At 38.5% G+C, this 16,727-nt stretch overlaps 1 protein-coding gene across 4 annotated transcripts in view; it reads right to left on the minus strand.

Moving 5' to 3' along the window:
- Positions 1-16,727, minus strand: part of CTNNA2 (catenin alpha 2) — a 957,624-nt gene that overhangs the window by 218,985 nt on the left and 721,912 nt on the right. For all 4 annotated transcript variants that reach the window (XM_077761685.1, XM_077761684.1, XM_077761683.1 and 1 more), the window contains exon 8: positions 14,460-14,612. In XM_077761685.1, coding sequence (XP_077617811.1) covers positions 14,460-14,612 — 153 coding nt within the window. The remainder of the gene's footprint in view (positions 1-14,459; positions 14,613-16,727) is intronic.

Genomic DNA, 16,727 nt, shown 5'->3' on the forward strand with positions numbered 1-16,727 from the left:
GGAGTCGTGTTTATAGAATGGGCACGTGAAAATCATATCAATTTGAATGTAAATTACAAATTTGGGTTTCTTTAAAAGCTCCATGTAACAAATACTTGAAGGTGCCTACTTGAAAAGACTTGACTTTTTGAGCTACTTGATTATAGGATCAAAACAGCCTCCTTAGTTGGGTGCTGCAGTGGGATAGGTCAAATCACTGCCTATTTTTAGTTTGCAAACTACTGATCCATAGGAAATGTTGCTGCCCCGCTGCCGTTAACAACCTCCAAGCTTCCATCTTCATGTGGAAACTGTCATAACATTTTATGGAAAATCTGCAATGCCATTCCTCATACAGGCAATCTAAAGTGCATTTTTGTCCATACATTACAGGCTTCACTATCAAAGCATCTTGTGTTTTGAAATTAAGTTACAAACCAACATTTTAGAAAATTTAACATAAGAGAAAGATAAGAAAACCTGTGTGGGTGTGAGAGGGAAGCTGGTGGGGCCTGATGTCTTGGATCCCTCCAAATAAACCTGATATAAGGGAGTCATTCACTCTGGAAATTTTAGAGATTTGGAAAAATATGTTTATGTTTTTGATCTTCAAAAAAGAAACATTTAAGAAAGATAAATCATGGGCTCCTCTTGTTTTAGCATAGAAAATCACATCTTGTCAGTCTAAGTAAGTAACTATATGTTGGTGGCAACTGGAATTCTATGAAAATATTGACTTAGTTCCCAGTACCTTGGATATGTGAAATTCATACTCTGGGGCAACTCTAAAATATCTGAATAGGAGCAGCTGAGGGCACCAATCTGGCTGGAGGGGCAGTGGGTAAATTTCTGGAAGATGCATTAGTATTACAGGCAGTTTTTACTTAGATTTTATATTAAAGATCAATGAAAACATCTTTTTCCCCTAAAGATTTTCATATTATATTTTACGTATGATTGAAAAATATTTGTTCTTTAGATCAAAGTGTGTGTGTGTATGTCTCATATACATACTCACACATTCACACATGGTTGAGTGGCTTTGAGGGGCAGAGAATATTTTTTGAAGATCAGAGTGGGGTGTGTTATAGAATGCCATACCACTTGCCATTCCTTGGCACCAATAATAACCATGGTTTTTACCAGCAGGCACCAATAAGCCTGCAGAAAAAGAAAAAAATATGGAAACTGTTAATTCATATAAACAAATGATCTCATTAATAATTTAGTTAATATGCAGATTTTTCTCTGTGGCAAGCATTGACCTCTACTTTCTTTGGCTCCTGCCTATATAATCACCAAGCTGATTAGTAGGTGCTCAAGCCTATCTTTCAGACATAGGGTCACTCATAGACAAAAGCCATGAGGGTAAGATAAGTGATGGGTCCATATTTTTGGGTACTTTTTGTTCCAAGACAGCTTAGCCACCAACTATACCCCAAGCTTCAGCTGCATGTTTGCTTGAGTCAGGAGGCCTCCAGTAACATGTTGCAGTGACATGGTCTTTTCTATAATCTCCAAATTCCATTTTCAATCACAAATGCATTCTAGAACAGGAAAATTATTTAGGTCTTCTCTTTTGCTAAAGTCTGAGATCATGACAGGTCCTTAGAATAACAGAATGTCAGAAATGGACAGGACCTAAATGCTGAGGGGCCAGATGCAAAGTATGAAGGTCAGAGGACTACAATGATTTGTTCATTCTCACAGCCATAGGGTAGATCATCACACCATCAGAGAAATCCCAGTCATCACATGCAAAGCAACTAGTGTTGATTTTTAAGCAACGTTGAAAGTACATGTATGCTGAGCCTCAGGCTGGCCACAGGGCTCTGTGAAGTTAAACTCCACAGCCTTCTAAAGCTAAAGGAGTAATGGTAATCTGCAAACTGGTTTTTAGTTCAAAAGAGCAATGCCATCTTTCTCAAACTATGGCTGTAGGCTAGCTAGGGGGCTTTGTGATATAAAAAAAAAAAAACCCTTAGAGCCAACAAAGATTGAACACATTAGCATTGTAGACTTTTTTCCTGGGCAATTAAAAAGTTCTTGGTATTAAACAAACCATATCATTTTTAATGGGGCTCAAGTTTTCATGTTTTGCATTGAAGGGGTCTGACCTTAATAATGTAAGGTTATGCTACACAGCAAAGTCTCTGAACTAGTCAGACTAAATAATACATACCTCTAAACAGTTGTAGAAAACACAAACTAAGGAGAAAACACACACAAGTAGACAGAGAACAGTCACTCCCTATGTGGATGATGAAACAGAAAAACTCATTATTTAGTATAACCAAAGACCAAATGTCTCTTGCCCATCTGCAGCAGTGACACTGAATGTCACACTCCAAAGTCTGATCTGGCAGAATCACAATTACAGTCCAGGCTCCAGGTTCTTCAAAATCTTTCTAATACATAATACTACTACTCTTTCTCAACTTTGGAAAGTAGACTAAAAGATTATTAATACAGTGCCGGGTTCTGATTTTCTTGTGGTGAGGACAAACTGTTAATTAATGTAAAAGGCTGATGACTATAATTATAGTTATAAATATATATACAGAAAGAGGAGAGAGAGGGATGGTGGGAGGAAATTCTGTCTTTGTCATTCACTCATCAGCTTGTGATTTTGATGACTTTGGCCAAGTCACTTTTAGTTTCCTTGGGCCTCAGTTTCCTAATCTGCCAAACTAGGATACTGATGATTAAAGTACCTAGTTATTAAGAGGATTAAGAGAGATAATGTATGGAGAGGACAATAATATCTAGCATAGAGAACAAGCTAAATGTCGATGATCTGTTCTCTTCTCCTTAGGTATGTAAAACACAGTTAATTGGCCTCTCTTTTCTAGATGTTTCTTCAAAGTGCACTTAATTCGCCTTTTGGGTGAACTCTGGGGGTAGGTTATGGAGGGACAAGTTTTTATCTGGATGCCAGGAAACTAAGTTTTGGTAACAATTAATAGTCCTTCTTAAAATGAAAAATAACTGACTTCAAAATATGGCCTTGCACTTTGCATACTGACTACGTTGTAAAGCTTGAAATATAACCCGGGAGTGTTTACATCATGTGCATAGTTAACTCAAGCAGTGTGGTAGACCTGTGACATGAAGTATTTAAAATCTTTAGAATCCTAGCCACCTGTAAGAGTATTCCATTTTATACTCACAATAATTTTAGAAATGTGTTACTTTTCCTTTCAGAGATGAGAAGACTAGATCGAAAAGCTTATATTTATTAATCAGCATTCCATAGTGACCAAGTACATGTAGTATGGAGTATGATTCCAGCCAGCACACATTATTTTGAAATGCAATATATTCAATCATTCATTGTATTGTAAGTTTTCTGCTTATCTAATTTATTTAGGTGGCAAAGTTGTGATTTTGTGCTCAGAAAATAAAAAAAGTATATTGTCAATGCTATCATAAAGTATACAGTGAAGAATTAAAAAAAATAAATAAATAAAAATAAAATCTTTAGAATCTACTGTTTGTAAGCAACCTTGAAAGTCCATGAAATTTAGGAACTTAAGCAGACATAAACGATGCAGGCTGTGGTGATGAAGATTCCTGAAGCTAGTTAGTATGCATAACTTACAATCAATATCCATGCCAAACAGCAACTTGGGGGAGGCGCTTGGGTGGCTCAGTAGGTTAAGCATCTGATTCTTGATTTCAGCTCAGGTCATGATCTCACATTTTGTGAAATCAAGCCCTGCATTGGGCTCTATGCTAACAGCAGGGAGCCTGCTTGGAATTCTCTCTCTGCCTCTCTCTTACTCATATGAGCTCTATCTCTGTCTTTTTCAAAATAGTTAAATAAACTAACTTTTAAATAAAGCAACTTGAATGATCTACTCCACTAGTGTGTATCGGAATCCATTTGCATAATATATGTTACCCCCAGGGGTGCATGCGGGAAAGTATGGCTCTTGTCTGAAATGTGATTTGAGGGACACCTGGGTGGCTCAGTCAGTTAAGCGTCTGACTCTTGGTTTCACCTCATGTCATGGTCTCACGGTTCATGTGTTTGAGCCCTACATCAGCCTTCACGCAGGCAGTGCAGAGCCTGCTTGGGATTCTCTCTCTCTGCCCCTCCTCTGCTCGCTCATTCATTCTCTGTCTCTCTCTCTCTCTCTCAAAATAAAGAAACTTGAAATGTGATTTGAGAGATATGGAACTTACTACCTGTACAAAAGCAGCTAACATTTCCAAGCAATTACTTTGGGGTCAGGCAGTGTACTAAATACTTACATGAAGGATTGGACTCTAGTCTCTATGCATACCTTGGACAAGAGCCTGGGGGCCGTGTTGCACAGTGGTTAATAGCATGGTCTCTGGAGTGTGAGATACGTGGATTGGTGCATGAATTCTGCCTCTATCTGGATGACACTGGGCAAGTTATTAAACTTCTTGACACCTCAGTTTCTCAGTGTAAAATAGAGTAAAAAAATAATGGCTACTTCATTTGATTGTCAAAAGCATCAAATAAAGTAATGTAAATTACGAAGAACCCCAGCCGTATGTTTAAACAATCGCCTTAAGGGCTTAAGATGAATGCTTGGACTTTTAAAAAACGCTTTACTGTATGCTATAGGAAAAATTATAAAATATGATAGAGTTTAGGAATCAGGGAATTTGGGGAGGGGTGGTATTGGAGTATACACTTCTTCAAAGACGGAATAAATACTATAAGTTTAACATATGTTTAAGCTGAACAAAATAGCTCTTTATAAAATATAATGATTTATAGTTATGGCTCAATTATTTGAGACATTCTGCTAATTCAATTCTAGTTCTGATAGTTTAATTGGATTGAGGAGGGCAGCATTGAGAAAAAGACGAGAATGTTTGGTGTGTACTTAAAAAAAAAAAATCATGCAGGCACCTGCACAGCTTAATTGCTTGAGCATCTGACTCTTGATTTTGGTTCAGGTCATGATCCCAGAGTTGTGGAATCCAGCCCTGCCTGAGGCTCTGCACTGAGTGTGGAGCCTGCTTAAAATTCTCTCTCCTTCTCCCTCTACCCTTCTTTCCATTCATACACACTCTCTCTCTCTGAAATAAAAATTAATTAATCAATTAAAAAATAAAAATAAAAAAGGATGGGGTGGGGGGCACCTGGGTGGCTCAGCTGGTAGAGCATTTGATTTTGGCTCAGGTCATGATCTTGTGGTTCATGAGTTAGAGCCCCACATTGGGCTTGCTGCTGTCAGCACATAGCCTGATGCAGGGCTCCAATTCATGAACTGTGAGATCATGACCTGAGCCGAAGTCGGACATTTAACCAACTGAACCACCCAGGTGCCCCAACCCTAGTGTATTTATTTAAACCCAAGATATTTGCATAGGATTTTCAGGATTGCACCTATCAATAACCTGCAGCCAGAGCCAATCAAAAGCCAGTCTGAGCGCGTAGGCTGTTTTTTAAGAGTTCCAAGTGATTTCACTACTGCAGCATGTCAAAATGACATCCCAGACTCTTGCCTGCGTCATCTCCTAATATGCAATGGACTGGTTCACCCGTGGAAATATAACCTAAATCCAAGCACTTCTGCCCACAGCTTCACCGCCTCTCCTCTAGTCATAGAACCAACCCCTCGATGGATGATTGGAGTGTCCTTTTAGCTATTCTCCCTTCTACTTTTGTCACTCTACTATACAGTTCCCATACAGCAGCAGAGTAAGTCTCAACATGGAAGTCAGATCATGGCATGCCTTTGTTCAAAGTCTTCAATAGTTTTAAACATCTGAGCAAAATACACAGTGTTTACAACCAGCCCTCAGTCTCATCTCTACAATATTTCCACTCCCTCTGACCTACAGGCACACTGGTCGCTTTGTTCTTTAGCAAACATGACAAGCACACTGCTGCCTTGGGGGACTTTGCCCTTTCTGTTCCCACAATCTGGAATGTTCTTCCACTTCCTTTGGGTCCCTGCTTAATAGTCATCTTAGGAGACAAGCCTTTTCTGCCCACACATGCCTGCCTTCATCATCATTCTCTATCACTCTACTCTGCTCTGCTTTATTTTGCTCTTCAGTACTTAGTTTCAGCTTACTTATACATTTGTCTCACTTTTTCTCTGTCTTTTCCAAAAGGAAGTAGCCCTGTGAGAGCAGGAAGTGTACGTGGCTTGTTCACAGTTATATTGCCAGCACCTGTCAGCACATGGTAGCCACTCAGCACATTTGTTGCTGAATGAATTTTTCTGAATGAGGTGGAAAGACTGAGGAAAGCAGTTTACTCAAGGCTGAAACAGAGGCAATCTGTGTTTTGCTGATGATCACATTAGTGATTCTGAATATTAGGACTTGTCCCTTATTTCAGACCTTCCACTCGCCACAGACGTAAGTCACTCTCTACATACGGGGCTGCCATCAGGCGTGATCAGGAGGATGAAGTGGAGAACTGAGGTTCCCTTGTCTAACTCATCACTGTTCTGGCATCATTTGTGTGCCTTACTGCGTCAGAACCAGTAACCAAGGATCAGGTAAGCAAGGATCAGGGCAACCACATGCTCCCGAGGAAGTGGGCAGAGGAGAGGTGACAGCAGAGTTAGGGGCACTCACACTACCTCAGGAGCATCATGACAAGAGTCCGTTCACCTTCTCCTAAGCCTGCAAACAGCGATGCCTTTCTACTCAGTAGAAATGGGAGTTCTCCACATTAGTCCTTCTTAGATTTGAAATTCCTTCTTTGCAGTAAATTAGGAAATTAAATAAGCGCAATGCCTCTTTATTGACCCCAGGGGCATCTGTTTAGGGACCTGCAGCCATGCTATTAAAATATATTATCCCAGGAGCCAAAAAGCTGGCAGTATCCCTGGCTGCATTTATTATTTTATTCACTCTTTAGGCAACATCTATTTATTGAATACCCGCTGTATGCTAGCTGCTTGGCCACGTGCTGTTATGTAGTTAGGAATCAATTAGACACGGCCGCTTTCTAAAGGAATTGCTAATCTGTCAGGAGAAATAGTATACAGTCATAGAGCTGGATATGTGCAAATCAAAAGTAAACAGGATTCCATAAGAATGAAGAACACAGGGAATAGATCCCACTCAGGGACACGATGTTTGAGCCGAAGGCTGAACAATGATTAGAAATGAGAGGAAGAAGTCGAATGCGGAGTCTGTCAGGAAAGAGACAGCCTTAAGCACAAGCCTGGGGCGGAGGGAGCACGGAACATCCCACAAGTGAAAGATGGTCTGTGGGAGGCTGATACCTTGTGGGAAGCGGCGGAGGACAGGCAGGCTAGCCGGAGACGGAAGAAGGGGTCAGATCATGCAAGCCTTGCACAAGTCTTCATTATGTTGGTTTTTCACCTGAGAACAATAGGAAGCCTCTGAATGGTCTCAGGCAGGAACACTGCATCATCAATTTGCATTTTTTGAAGTTGTGGCTTCTGCCGTGTACAGAAGGGTCTGAAGGAGGCCCAGGCAGATGAGAGATGACTGTTGGGAGGACACTGCAGCCGGACAGACAACAGCTCCTGCAGCTTACATACAAACCTTCTGTTGCTTACGGTAGAGATGTAGGAGGAGAAAGAGAGGCACATCGACTGAGTCAGTAAGCAGTGGAAGGGATAAAACCAGTTTGGAGGCTTTGAAAACAGCTGTATTGAGTCTGCGTCTCATTTTCCGGATTAGCTTTTATTTTCTTTCTAACAATGGTTATTTCGCCTACATTTTACGTCCACGGTGCTCTTACCCAGACTGCATCATTTTGGTACTAAGTTGGCATACTTTGCATTCCATTTCTCCAAAAGCCTTGGAAAGGAGGTACTACAGGGGTCCTCTGATCAGCTTAGCACACCCTCAGAGTCAGCTCTGCCTGGAAGCCCTCAGCCAACCCTCAGAGGGGATGAGTTAGCTGGATTCTGGAGATGAGGCAAAATAGCTACGTGAAAAATAATTCGTTTCTGCTGGTGATATTTCCTATGATGGCTGGTATTATAGATCCCAAAGCATCATAGCTGACCTGTTAAATTCTCTTAATCAACAAACCCTGGTGTAAGTTCACCCAGTCTTCATTAAATGTGAGGGAAGAAAACCATAAAATTTCACTTGTAAAGGTAATTATGAAAAGCCAAACTATTTTTTCCTTTTTCATATTTTGCTAATATTTTATTTGCACTAAAAATACCCTTGTTACAGATTTTCTAAGAACCACAACATTGTGTTACATCTTCCATTCACTTCATCAGGCTGATCTCTGTGAACACCAAATACCAAACTAGGAGAATGTGGCACACGAATATGAGGAAAAAGATCATACAAACTGATGGAAAAGTGAATATACCATAATGAAATTCAAAAACTAAATGTTGAAGAGCTAAAATTATCACCACTGATTCAATGATTATGTTATGCATTCATTCTTCATTCAAAATCATCTGAAATATAATGCTTATATAATTTATATTAATGGCAACTCAGAGCTCCATCAGAAGTTCTTAAACACGGATTAAATGTGCCCTAGAAGGACTGTGAGGTGGTGTTTGGCAGAAGGATGCACCACGTGAAGGAACTACAGGAAATGGACGAGGCACTGAGATCATTATTTCAATTCAGTCAGAACTGTTCTTATCAAGTAATATATTTCTTTGAGGTATGGAAGCTCAGTATTTCCACTAAAAAGAGATTTCTCACTAAAAAATATTAACAAAACAAAGAAAAGTCCCTGCAAACTTACCTAAACCAGCTCTCCTGGGGGATTTCTACTTCCAGCCGTGAAGGAGTAACCAATAAGAGACCCACTCTCTGGGCAGCCTGGGTGGCTCAGTCAGTTAAGCTTCTGACTTTGGCTCTGGTCATGATCTCATGGTTCATGGCTTTGAGCCCCGCATCAGGCTTGTTGCTGTCAGCAAAGAGCCAGCTTTGGATCCTCTGCCCCTCTGCCCCTCCCCTGCTCGCTCGCTCTCTCTCTCTCTCTTTCTCTCAAAAATAAATAAACATCAAGAAAAAGAGAGACCCACTCTCCTACAGAGAATAACTAGAAATATAGCATAAAAATAATTTCTTTCAAAGCATGAGACAACTGCCAAGGGAGTCACATCTTACACTTGCTCAAGAAGAGATGCTCATTGAGGGGACCCCAACTTTGTTCATTTCACTTTTCTTCCCAAGCATTTGCTAATTCTGTGTTTAAAAAGAAACCAAGACACCAAATAAAAGGTAGTTACTGAGAGGAAGAGAATTATTTAGAATTTCCAACAATCTCATAGAGCTGGAGAGGCAAACACTGGAATCCAGGACAGCCAGGAAAGCAAAGGTCTCAGAGAGAAGGGAGGTTCAAAGACTGGCACTTGATCACAGGGTCTTTTTTTTTTTTTTTTTTTCTTGTTATAGNCAAATTAAAAGCATTCAAAAAGCAGAACAACGTTTTCAACCATATCCCCATGGTGATGGGAAGACAAAAACTGGAGAAATTGTTTCACATATGAGGTGAGATACTTAGTAACACATCTGGTCCTCTCCTGGCAGCCCTGTTCCATAGTAGACTATACCTGAAAAAATACTAAACTAGTCTCAAATCATTTCAGGTCAGTCTTTGGATTGAAATGGTGTCTCTCTTTCTGCTGCCCTTGTTTTTTGGTGAAGAGGGCCTTCACCAGAATACACCCATTCTTGTGCCTTGCCCTTGGGACTTTTCAGCCTCTAGATCTGTGAGAAATAAATTTCTGTTGTTTATAAACACCTGGTCTGTGGTATTTTCTTATGGCACCCCAAAACACTAAAACACAGAACCTTTATATTTTTCAACACAAATGTTTGCCATTCAAAAAAAAAAGACCATGATCAAGACAAAAATCAAGTAATAAAAACAGATGCCATAATAAAGTCTGTCTTCATTTTGGAACCCTCATAGAGCTCCATAACGCCTTACTTAAACAAGTTCAAATTCAGTTAAGTGAAACATTGCACATTCCAGTCATCAGTCAAACATTAGGGTGAATCCTAATTCAGTCTTACTCCATTTGAATGTTGGACTGCTGACGGTTCTTAAGCCCACTCTTCCCCTTTCCATCTTGCCCCACAACTGGGTGACCTGGTATGAAAGTCCACCTTTGTTCGATGCCAGCAGGGAAGTTTAAGCCATTCAGACCCCAGCTCACACACGGGGGTTTTGACCCCAGTCCACCCCACTAAGACGGTGCCCAAACCACTTTTTCTTCTTTTTGCTGAAGCTACTCAGGAAGTAGCTTGGATGTCTGCTCTGCTCTTCCTCAAAAGTCCTTGTTTATGTCTAAAGAACCTGCTCATACCCTCTTCATTGGCATGCTGCATCCCCAGTCTCAAAATGCAAGCCAGTTTTGGTGTGTGGATGGGGAAGAATCGCCCTTTGTGGGGCAACTACAAAACAAACAAAATTGACCCAAACATTGCAGTTCTTGGATGAGGACTTTAATAACTATAATTAACATATTTCTTTAAAAGAGATCTAGTGTTGAATTTTACTAGAGAACTGGAATCAATTAAACAAAACAAGAATTGACTAGAAATTTTAAAACAGTTGAACTTAAGAGATCAGTTTCAAGCATACTGGACATGAATAGAAGCAGGATGAGTGAGCTGAAAATTAGGTCAGTAGAAAATAACCAGATAAAAGCATAGCTTAGGGAAAAATTAAGCCTTAAATACACATGTTACTAAATTAAGAAAGGCTAAAAATCAGTAACACAATTATTGATTTTAGAAAGTTAGCAAAATAGTAAGTCATACTAGAAAAAAGCAGGAAAAAATATAAAAATAACAGCATAAATAAATAAAATAGAAAAGAAAGAAAATCTACAAACCTTAAAGCTATGTTATGGAAAATAATATTAAATTTATAAACCTCTTGCAGAACTAGTTGAGAAGAGAGAAGTTACCAATTAGCACTATAAAGAGTAGAAATAAATAAGAATGTAGATACAGATATTTTTTATTTTTAATGTTTATACATATATTTGAGAGAGAGAGTGAGTAGGGAGGTTCAAAGAGCAAGGGAGACACAGAACCTGAAGCAGGCTCCAGGCCTTAAGTTGTCAGCACAGAGCCTGACACGGGGTTCAAACTCATGAACAGTGAGATTGTGGCCTGAGCCGAAGTTGGATGTTTAACTGACTCAGCCAGCCAGGCATCCTGATACAGATTATTTTTAAAAGGAGAATATTACATACAATTTTATGCCAAATAATTAGAAAATTAAATAAAAATACATATTCCTAGAATGCAATTTATGAAAGTTGACACAAAAAGAAATAGAAAATTTAAATGGTCTTATGTTTAGCAAAAATAATTGAGTCTACAATTTGTAAACCTCTCCCTAAACAAATACCCAGACTCAGGTTGCTGTATCCGTGAATTGCTCCAAATATTTTAAAAAACTAAGTAATGACAGATTTTCTACTCGTTTTCTACTCATTTTTTGAGGAAGAGTATAATTTAGATACCAAAACTTCTGAAGGAGATTAAAGGAGACAAAAAAGCATTTAATTGTCTCAAAATATGCAGAAAACATGCTTAATACAATTCTATATTCTTAGTGAATAAGTAATAAGAGAGAACTAACTTAATCTAATAAAATTATCTACAAGAAGTCTAGAACAAACAATACAATTAGTGTTAGAACATTAAAATTTTTTCATGGAGATCTAGGAGAAACAAAAATTATCTACTACCACAGTATTGTACTGAAGGTCCTTGCTAGTGCAATAATGAGAGGGAAAAACAAGGTATAAGGATGGGAAAAGAAGAAATACAACTGTCATAATTTACAGACAGTATAACCGCATATAAAGAAAATCCAGAAGGAAACAGGTAAACTTCTGGAATTAGTAGGTGAATTATCAAGGTCAACGGGTATAAAATCAATATATTAACCAAATCTCTCATATTATAGACACAAAAAGGCCTAAAAAGATGCCCATTTCTATACAAGTATTTTTTTTTCTTTTAATGCTCATTTATTTATTTGAGAGAGAGAGAGAAACATGAGCAGGAAAGGGGCAGAGAGAAAGGGAGACAGAGAATCTGAAGCAGGCTATGGGCTGTCAGTGCAGAGCCCAATGTGGGGCTCCAACCCACAAACCATGAGATTATGACCTGAGCTGAAGTCAGATGCTTAAGTGACTGAGCCACTGAGACACACAATAAGTACTTTTCAAAATTAGAAAACTAGTGACTTTCAGCCCAGTGCTCCAGCCTTTTTTTTTTTTTTTTTAACTTGTATACATTAGCAATATAGCACTTGTTTGAAGGACATAAGCTAGAGAAATTTTTTTTCATTCCAATTCCTTTCTGGAGGCCAGTCCCACCCTAGTTCTTATATAGTCTGGGCACTGAGACATTCCACAATGCTGCTCCTGCAGTGACCATTTATGGGTAATAAAGGGACTAACTGAGGGAAACAAAACAATGATTTTCTGAACCATGGAGTTCTGACTGACCTCAGTCTTCTTCTGCCACAAGTTGAGCGTCAGGCAGGGATCACTCACAGTGGCTGGATACCTCTACAGTGAATCCTACAGATAGGATGAGGGGAAATGGTGACTGGGTCCAGGGTCTATCACAGGAGAAGAAAGAATGAGTAGACATGAGGGATACTTGGGCTCACATTTACACAGGGCATTAAGCTTGAAGCTCAGGTGTTATCTCCAATGAGGCTACATACAGGATTACAGTAGGGCACAGACAAGACTAGAAGTAGGATATGTTTAAACTCATGTCCTTTCTTTCTGTCCACAACATCTACAACACATCATTATTTACCACTTTCCATAACTGTTAGTTCTGCAACTACCTTGTAAACACTGAACTTATATAAATGTGATGATCTATCTCTATGTTAATATTACCATTTTATTACATATGAAAATGTAAAACTTTTGTAGTATTCATTCAGTGTTCTTTCTTTGCTTCTTCCTTCTCCTCTTCTCACTCTACCCCTGCTCCTTTTTTACCTGCTCTTTATCAAAACAAGGTAGGAGCGAGGGGTTCCAAGGTCAACCGTGGGAAGACTGTGGATTCCTCAATGGCCAGGTGAACTCCTGGAACATGCAGGTGGCATGTCAGGGGTGATGGAATTCTTGCCTTGTAGGTGGAGACAGAGCCAGAGAAACTGCGTTGATTTCATAAGAAGGTCTAATTTTAGCTTCGGTCTGATGTTGCCTCAAGACACCGGGGTTATGAAGGGAAGTTCAAGGGTTCAGGGGTTCCATTATTGTGCCCCAGGGTTTTGCACACTCAACTTGATGACTGCTGTCATGGGTGACAATGGTTCAGCCTGTGTCCTAGACGACCAAGGGCTCCTTTTGGGCTCAATGGAACACACCCTGCCTGCTGGCCTGCTGTCTTCAACCCCAGAGACACCAGCAGTGCTAGCGTAACCAAGGAGCAAGCTAAGCAGGTGCCTAGGCCACAATTAAATCAGAGCACAAGCCTATCACTCACTCCAAGAAAAATGGAGAGGAGTTCACATTTGATGACCTTATTCAGTATTTAATTTTGTCATCTGAAGACAACAAGAAATAACATATTTTATTCTTAGCTTGCATTTCAGTTGCCTGTCATTTTAGGTAATTTTATTTTATTCTGAATTAAAGCGGGATATACCAGAGTTTTGTTGTTATTGGTTTCAAGTGCTTAGAGCCTGGCCCTGATAACTATTCCCTAATTTTGCCAGGATCTTCACCCCACCTATTCTCTTTTATTCTAGCACACACATGCTTTCTTTTTAACATCTCTGAGTTTCTAGTCAGTCCATATCACTCAATCCAACCTTTGCCAAGCTGTTGGTTCTCAGCTTCTAGATACAAGCAGCCTGATTATCATTTCACCTTTATTTGGTTTGCCTTGAATAATATTTTTTCAATATTACATAGCACAGTTCTGCATTTATAAAACAACCTCCACAGATTTCTCTAATACAAAGAATATATTTATGACTCTGAACTTACATTCCTCCAACTGTCCCGAGATCTTTTATCAGGAATACCAATATCTCTTTGGGGAAAGTGATATGCTTTCTTCACTAGCTCATAATGTGGCCAGTTAATCTAGGTTTAGGGGCATGGAATGGAGAGAGGGATAAGGAGGGAAAAAAGGGAGGTGTTTAAACCTCCATATGGCAATTTTAATTCTTCTCCCTCAAATCAAAATTGGCATTCAGCACTTTGGAGCATCCCTTCTACCTCTCCTGTCTCAACTTCTATCTTGTTCAGGAAAATTAGCAGGCATATTCCAGAACATGTTTAGAATTGTGGTATAGAAAAGGAAAGAATTCTGATAACCTGCTTCTGGTTAGCAGATGGAAGCATCAGAAATTTAAAACAAACAAACAAACAAACAAACAAAACCCAGCATCTAGAACTTTATTTCTCCAGGAAAACCAGAAAACCATAGAAGGGCTATCTACTGAAATTCTAAGTGCCATGTGTGGAGATTAAACTCATTAATAAATTCTACTCTTCAAGCCTCTCCTGACTTACCTCCACCAGCTTGTTGGCATGCTCACGGAAAACTTGGGCATATTCCTTCACTTCTTTTTCATTCCCACTCTTCGCAGCCTCAATGAGAACCAGCAAAGGGACATTGGTTTCCAAGAAAGAATCAGATATGTGATCCATCACTGCTTTCCGAAGCTGCAGTAAAAACAAAAACAAAACCAAAACATACACAATTAAGGAAAAGAAGAATGGTGTATTTATGAGTCTATTACTCATTTAGCAATACAGATTAAATTACTGCCTGAGAATAAAAAATTTTTCTAAACTCTGCCCAGTTCTCATTATCCATGGAAATAATGTTTCAGCTCTTTTTAATTTTCCCAGTGCTTATCGTATCAAAAGAAAACAGAGATGATTGATAGGTGGTTCTGAATTAACTATATTACATGTCAATTTGAAGTTACATATATGGCCTTTAGCTTAATACATTATAGGCCCTTTCCTTTAAAAGAGAAAAAAGGCTATTTTCCTCCTTCATTGACCCAAATGTCTCCCTTCAGCAAGTTTTGAAACATGATACAGATAAAGGACTCAGAGCTCAGTTCAAGACTCATTAGAAAAGGAGGCAATTTAGGCATCAATAAGAGAATGGGGAGACATTTAGATAAGAGTTGGGTCTTGAAGCCACCCCTAAAATCTTACCGTTTTGTAGTAGCCTGTCCTTTCTACATCCATTATTTGACTTTGATGGAGTGGAAACATGAAATCTCTTGTAATCTAAAAAATGTGTCTGCCCAAGTGCTATGAGGACATGGATGCTGTGCTCCAGAAAGAAGTACTTAGACTTATTCTTTAAAGTAAGTAAAAATAAACATATCCAAATATGTAACAATGCATAATTACACATCATTTCCACACTGTTAAAATGGAAAGCAGGGCAGCTGCATGAAAACAAAGAAAAAGAAGGAAAGGAAGACACTGTACCTGAATAATTACCTCAGAGTTGCTTTGTTCATGATTTTCAGGATGTATACAGGGAGAAAATACTCAAATAAATGCAAGAGAAGATGGTAAACAATGTGTATGTTTTCCAAACAAATACACCTATTGAGGAGTATTCAGGCAAATCTTTTGGTAGAGTGATACATGCATATTTATTATTGGTCAGAAGAAGGAGAACTTTGAACAAATTATAGATTTTAGTTCCTCTTTGCATGAATTATCGTAAGGTATATATGTGTGCATATATAACTTAGTTTGGTTTACCTCTGAATTGGGCTTGATATTTCACCATATAAAATACATAAAGCCTATGAAAACTTAATATTACTTATTTGGCAGCATGTGTTAAACTACAACTCAGGAATAATGTTGGTTATTGGTGAGCTCATATATTCTGGATACATACAATGTGCCTGAGACTCAACTAAGATCTTTATATATTATGTCATTTAATCCCCAAAACAGCACTATGAGATAGGGATGATTCTTATATCAGTTTTTCAAATGAAGAAAATTGACTGAGAAATGTGAAATAATATGCCTGTAATTATAAGGTGGCAAGTGGAAGAGCCTGTGGTCAGAAGGTCTGAAGGGGATAGTGCAGTGAGCACTTAAAATTGATCTGCCATGCCTCTCTTCCAGGACAGAGTTCCACATGAAGGAGAAACTATTGGAAGTGTAATCAAATTGAACTTGATTGGGATAACAGAGGTCAAAGAAAAGGGCCCACATGAAGTAGGGGATGTGAGCAGAGAGCCAGGTTATGTCACCAATCAAGCCATCATGTTTTTTAACATCACACAAAATACCAGAAGTGAGAGCTCTGTGAAGCTAGAATAGCTAAGTATATCAGGCCTCTTTCTAAACCTTCGAGGAAAGTGAGTTCACATAAAAGTTGCAACTTAAAGTTATCAAGGTCAAAACTCATATAAAGTTATTATAAGAAACCATGCCAGAAACATATACCTGTAAAACAGATTAAAACTGTAAACTACTATCTCAAATAAATTCGAATACACTATAAATGATATAAGATATTAAATAAGACATAAATTACAAAAAGAAAAAAAATAAGAGAATGAGGTCACGAAGCTTAAAGGATTATAAATAAAAGAAAAATTATTTTTTAAAAAGACTAAGGAAGAATGAATAAATACAATAGCAAATGCCTTAAGAGAAATGGAAAGAGAAAAGAAGGGAAAAAATTAAAATCCAAAGGAAAGTTTTAGAAAAATACTGTAAAACATTTGAGGAAAAGTGACATACATTGAAAATAGACAAAAAAAAAAAAAATATATAAATATATAT

The sequence above is a fragment of the Crocuta crocuta genome, unplaced genomic scaffold (assembly GCF_008692635.1).
Source record: "Crocuta crocuta isolate KB4526 unplaced genomic scaffold, BGI_CrCroc_1.0 scaffold348, whole genome shotgun sequence".
In the NCBI taxonomy this organism is placed as follows: Eukaryota; Metazoa; Chordata; class Mammalia; order Carnivora; family Hyaenidae; genus Crocuta; species Crocuta crocuta.